We start from the raw sequence: 5,786 nt of genomic DNA, 5'->3' as shown, positions 1-5,786 counted from the left end.
GGGCCGGGGGGCGGGGGGGGGGCGCCTGCGGCGCGGTGAGCACCAGCCGGGAGGAGGCGGCGCGGCCGGGTGGTGAGTACCGGGAGGCGCCGCCATGGGGCTCCGTAAGAAGAGCGCCAAGAACCCCCCGGTGCTGAGCCAGGAGTTCATCCTGCAGAACCACGCGGACATCGTATCCTGCGTGGGGATGTTCTTCGTGCTGGGGCTGATGTTCGAGGGGACAGCAGAGGCGTCCATCGTCTTCCTGACGCTCCAGCACAGCGTCGTGGTCCCTGCTGCAGAAGATCAAGCGCCCCTGGGATCCAAGTCCCTTTACCATTATGGGGTCAAAGATTTGGCCACCGTGTTCTTCTACATGCTGGTGACCATCATCCTGCACGCCACCATTCAGGAGTATGTGCTGGATAAAATCAACAAGCGGATGCAGTTCACCAAGGCCAAGCAGACCAAGTTCAACGAATCCGGCCAGTTTGGTTTATTCTACGTCGTGTCTTGTATCTGGGGCACGGTCATTCTCATCTCGGAAAACTGCCTGTCGGACCCCACCCTCCTGTGGAAGGCGCACCCCCACAACATGATGACGTTTCAGATGAAGTTTTTCTACATCTCGCAGCTGGCTTACTGGTTCCACGCGTTTCCGGAACTCTACTTCCAGAAGACCAAAAAGCAAGACATCCCTCGGCACCTGGTCTACATCGGCCTCCACCTCTTCCACATCGCAGGTGCCTACCTTCTGTACCTGAACCATCTGGGACTCCTCCTCCTGGTGCTGCATTATTTCGTGGAATTACTTTCCCACATGTGCGGCCTGTTTTATTTCAGTGATGAGAAGTACCAGAAAGGGCTTTCTTTGTGGACCATTGTGTTTATTTTCGGTAGACTCATGACTTTAATCGTCTCAGTCCTCACGGTTGGGTTTCACCTGGCCGGGTCTCAGCGTCGGAACCCCGATGCCGTCACTGGGAATGTGAGTGTACTGGCCGCCAAAATCGCCGTGCTGTCGTCCAGTTGTTCCATCCAAGCCTACATCACATGGAACTTAATCATCTCGCGGCTCCACAGGTGGATAGAAGATGCTAATTTAAGGGCCTCAAGTGCCAAGAAGAAACGGTCCAAGTCTTCTAAAAAAGGAACAGAAAATGGAGTGCAGACTTCCAATAGAATAGACTCTGCTCCAAGGAGGAAAGAGAAATCTTCATGATGAATTGCAGACAGGTTAAGACCTCCAAAGGAAGCTGCTCTTTACTATGAGATAACGCACTAGAGATTTTCTGTTCTGGAATTAGGTTGTGCTTTTTTGGTTTTTACTACTGTACCGTATAATGTATTTTTTTAAAAAGCCATTCCAGGGAAAGATGATCAAAGTGGAAAAACATTTTGGTTAAGATTGAGCTGCTCGTCCTCAAAAAAGTGTCAAACTGTTTAGAGATCACTGAGATAAATTAAAAATTCCACATATGAGTGATGATACAATTTTTAGATTCTGTTGATCTTGTATACTACTAATGAGGTGATCTGTTATATCAAGGTCATATTTTTAATGTTATTTTTCAGAATAAAATGGAAATACTACCAAGGTGGGAGTCAAGTCAGTATTCTCTAATGGTTTTTTGTTATTTTTTTAGAATTTACAGCCAAGAAAAGATTTGTAAAACTACCAAAATAATTATGTGCTTTATTTTGTAAAAGGTGGTGACTGTTACTGCTACTCCCCTTTAGAAAAAGAAACCCTAATGGACACTGTGTATGGAGATTTACTGCCAAATATATATATATGTAGAATCAAAATAATGTTAATTAACAGAAAAGTATTACTGAAGAAATAAAATCATTCCTGTCCATTTTAAAGATTTGTAAATGAGAAATAATAAAATTAAATACTACTATAAAAAGAAAATCAGACTTACTTTTATGGTTTTTTTTGTTGTTGTTTACCTATTAAAATGATTCTTAAGGTTGGTAACCATAGCATCTTAAAAATGTTGTTTAATCAATAAATCATTTTGAAAAATAATGCCGGGTTTGTGAGTGTAAAAGGAATTTCAACCAATTACATTTGACTATATATATAATCTGAACCTTAAACAATTTGAAAATAAGGTGGATAAATAGTCTCATGAAAGGCTTTTGACAAATAATAATAATTGTTTTTCTTCTGTTTTTAATTGGGAAACATTTATCTGTACAAGATGTTTTTTGGTAATTATATATGTACATATATAATTTTATCTTTACAGAAGCTAAAAGAAACAGAGGACTATAGTGGGTGAGTATTTATATTTTTCTACCCTTAATTCTCATTTTGATTTAATTTCATAATGTGTTTATATATTTTTTAAGGAGACATTACTCTAGATATATGCTAGGATAAGGATATGTATTTTCCCATTGCTCTATATTTTCTTCAACTATATCTTTTTGTTTTTCACAGTCCTCTTTCTGGTTTATTATAAATAATTCAACTGTTTCAACCTTGGAGTCCCCCTAATATTAAGTTTAGCATATATATTTCACAGAACACAAACAGAAGTACCAATCTTAGCAAAATTTCCTGTTCTATTCTCACTGCTTTCAGAGGTAACTATCAAGTATATCTTCTTTTTTGGCTATTATCCTACATTTTTTTTTTTTCAGTTGCCTGATACTATATTGTTGGCAGCACATGCTCTTAAGTCCAGAGTGAAATAACTCACATTTCAACAAACTGTTGGGCAGTTGTAAAATATTTTAAATCTCTCATATGGCAGAGAGTTCTTTCTCATTTTTATCATCTTTAAAGAATTCTAGCCTATCACTTTTTACCCCCCTCCTGGTAACAAATGTCTTATCTGTTATATACTTATTTGCAAATGAGTGCAGATCTGACTTAGCATGGCAAAAGTGCAGAAAGCTTATTGTCATAACTGGAAATGCTTAGAGTTAAATTGGGGTTGGCAGTAAATACGATCAGGGTTCAGACTGATCTCTCTGAGATTTTCTGTACTCTGACCCCTCACATTATATACCCATAACACTGTCTAAATTAGATTCTAATAAGCAAGTCCCTTTTAAGCTCTGACCTCTCTGGCAGTATGAAGTATTTAAAACAGGTAGAATCAAACATGGTGAAATCTGCTCTTAAGGTTATGTTAGGGTTCATTCTTGGCGGTTCATTCTATGCATTTGAGAAATGTAATGACACATATCTGCTCTTAATAAATTGTACAGAATACTTTCACGGCTCTAAAAACATCCTCTGTGCTCTGGCTGTTCAGCCTTTCTTCTCCCATAGATTTTTATCCATTGTACAAATGTATGGCATTGATTTTTTTCCCCTAATGTCCAGGAAGGAGGCAATAGAAAATGCAAGTATAAAGAATCCATTCCCTGGATGCCTGAATTTTTTAAGACTAAATACATAGTATTCATTACACATATATGAGGGATCCTAAGAAAGTTTATGGAAAATGTGTATTATGAAAAAATTATACACAGATTCCAAGTTTTGTTGTTGTTTGCTTTGTTTTGTTTTTAGTAAAGGGTTCATGTACTTACAAGAGAGAGACAGAGAGAGTGAAAGTGAGAAATCTACCCTCCCCACCCAGGGAGGATGGGCATGCCACAATCTCTTCTCCTTTTAGAATTTTGGGCAGCACATGCATGTGCCCAACATGATTTTCAAAGCATTGGGTCCAGGACTCAAGCCACACATTTGGCCATGGGGGATCCAGTGCCTTAACTTCCACATCATCTACTGACCCTGGATTTCTTTTCTTTTTTTTTTTTTTTTACAACAAAATAAACTCATACTTTAATTACATTTTTCAATTAATTTTCTGAAGTCCCTTCATACATAACTATGATTAAAATGTATGGAAATTCTCTTCTATATGTGAGTAAATAACTCTCATTTTATTAAATTCATAACTATGGATTATTTTTATACATAAATTATATAAATGACATTATCTGGAAACTTGATATATATAAATTCTGAAAATAGGTGTTATACCTGAAAGATTTGAAATAATTTATCTATTAAGAATAAATGGTAAGATCAGGAGGTGGCTTTGTGGTTATGTGCTGGACTCCCATGTGGCTGACTGTGGTTTGAGTCCCAGACCTGGTGGCTTAAAACTCATGCTGGTCATATATGCATGCATGCCCAAAATTTCAAGAGCAGAATGGAAGAGAAGGAATTGTGTCATGGTCATCTCCCTAGGAAGTGATTTCTAGCCTTCTATCTCTCTATGGCAAGTGCACATACCCTAAAAACAAAGAAAATAAATAAATAATAAATAATGAAAGAATCAGAAGTAAATTCTTATATTTAACATGAAATTTTAGACTAAGTAAATGAATTAAGCATTTATTTAGGAAAACCAAAGAGCATCAACAATCATTTTAGTAGTTCAGGATGCCTGAAAATAATCTCCTTGTTGTCAGTACACATCTTACATTATCTCATTAACTTCCACAGTGACTATAGACAGTAGGCTTTCCGAATTTGTTGAACTCAGTTAAAATAATCTGGAATTGCTTATGGGGCACTCACACAGACACATTTGGCTGCTAGGGAGGGAGTTTGAAGCCATGTGGGATCAAGCTTCCTACGTGCAGTGCTTAACCACTGTGCAATGGAGTCACTCCTGCTATCTTTTCGAAGTATTGTCCTGCTCACCTTTAAATGTATCACCCTTTCCCAATTTTAAATTGTGTTTTAAATTAGGTTGGTCCAGGAATGGAACTTGTGCCTCCCATGTGGTTCTAGCCTGTCGATCAGCAGCATCATAGTAGCACATGCCAGCTTGCAAGGCCATTGTTGATTTATTGCAGATTATCGTTTTTCTCCTCTGCCCATTTGAGGCTTGAAGTCATGCCCTTTTAATCATTAAGGTAAAATTAGCATGTAGCACAAGTTTAGTACAGTGCAAGCATTTAATAAAAATGTGTTGGCCAGCTGCTTAGCGCAGAAGTTAAACGCTGTGCAGAGAAAGCCTAATCCCACTTGCCCAACTGAAGTTTGAATCCTGGTCCTGGCTCCTACAGTCAACACACCCATTGGAAAAGCACATGTATTCCCAGGATCCTGATGGAGTAGAGAATCAGAGAGGGTTGCAATTTACCACTGAACCAGAATCCAGTCCTTTACATGCCTTCCAGATGTCTTCCTATGCTTTTTGAGCTCAGGAGAATGGTCAAAGCTGAGGGCATAAATTTGGGAATCATCAGTGTAAATGAAATATTTGAATCAGGTATTGAACAAGATCATCTAAGGTAAGGATATGACATTAGAAAAATTTTTTTCTAACAATGTTTCTATGTAGTGGAGCAGAGAAAATGGAAAAAAAGGAACCCATTCCTTTATGTAATAAGTAAAGAAGAATGTAGAGTCCAAAAATTTTGCTGTTATCTTATTTGCTTGTAGATGTTTTTTGTTGTTTTACAATTTGTTTTGCCAGGGGGCATGTGCCCTCCCCTGAGAAAGAAGGGGAAAAGTGAGAGAGCACCCCTGCTCCATGGGGCATGGTCACATAACAATCCTTTCTCCCTCTTTTCTGAATTTTGGGCACACACACACACATTGTGGTATGTTTTTCAAGCCTCTGGGTCTGGGACTCCAACCACACAGGGGCCCAGTAGAATCCAGCTGCCTTAACTACCATGCTACAGGCTGATCTGAGTCATAATTGTTTTTAGAAAGGGAGATTTATGGAATATGTGTGTATTTTCTTAATGAAGAAGAGATGAGTTGACATATATAGAGGGAAGGGATGTCTCCTGCTGGAGAAGAGTCACTTTGTGTA

The 5,786-nt window shown here is 38.7% G+C and overlaps 1 protein-coding gene across 1 annotated transcript; it reads left to right on the top strand.

Moving 5' to 3' along the window:
• The first annotated feature begins 77 nt into the window (after window positions 1–77).
• Window positions 78–1,427, top strand: TRAM1L1 (translocation associated membrane protein 1 like 1). The gene has a single exon (XM_006153091.2). It carries the CDS (start codon window positions 95–97, stop codon window positions 1,199–1,201), a length of 1,107 nt encoding a protein of 368 aa, XP_006153153.1. The 5' UTR covers window positions 78–94; the 3' UTR covers window positions 1,202–1,427.
• The last annotated feature ends 4,359 nt before the right edge of the window (window positions 1,428–5,786 follow it).

Source organism: Tupaia chinensis, unplaced genomic scaffold (genome assembly GCF_000334495.1).
Source record: "Tupaia chinensis unplaced genomic scaffold, TupChi_1.0 Scaffold000362_1, whole genome shotgun sequence".
NCBI lineage: Eukaryota > Metazoa > Chordata > Mammalia > Scandentia > Tupaiidae > Tupaia > Tupaia belangeri.
The sequence above is the reverse complement of the archived record's forward strand: the minus strand, read 5'-3'. Positions and strand labels throughout refer to the sequence as shown.

What these genes read in the sequence shown, in the direction of transcription:
- TRAM1L1 (XM_006153091.2), top strand. Translation starts at nt 95, where the DNA reads ATGGGGCTCCGTAAGAAGAGCGCCAAGAACCCCCCGGTGCTGAGCCAG.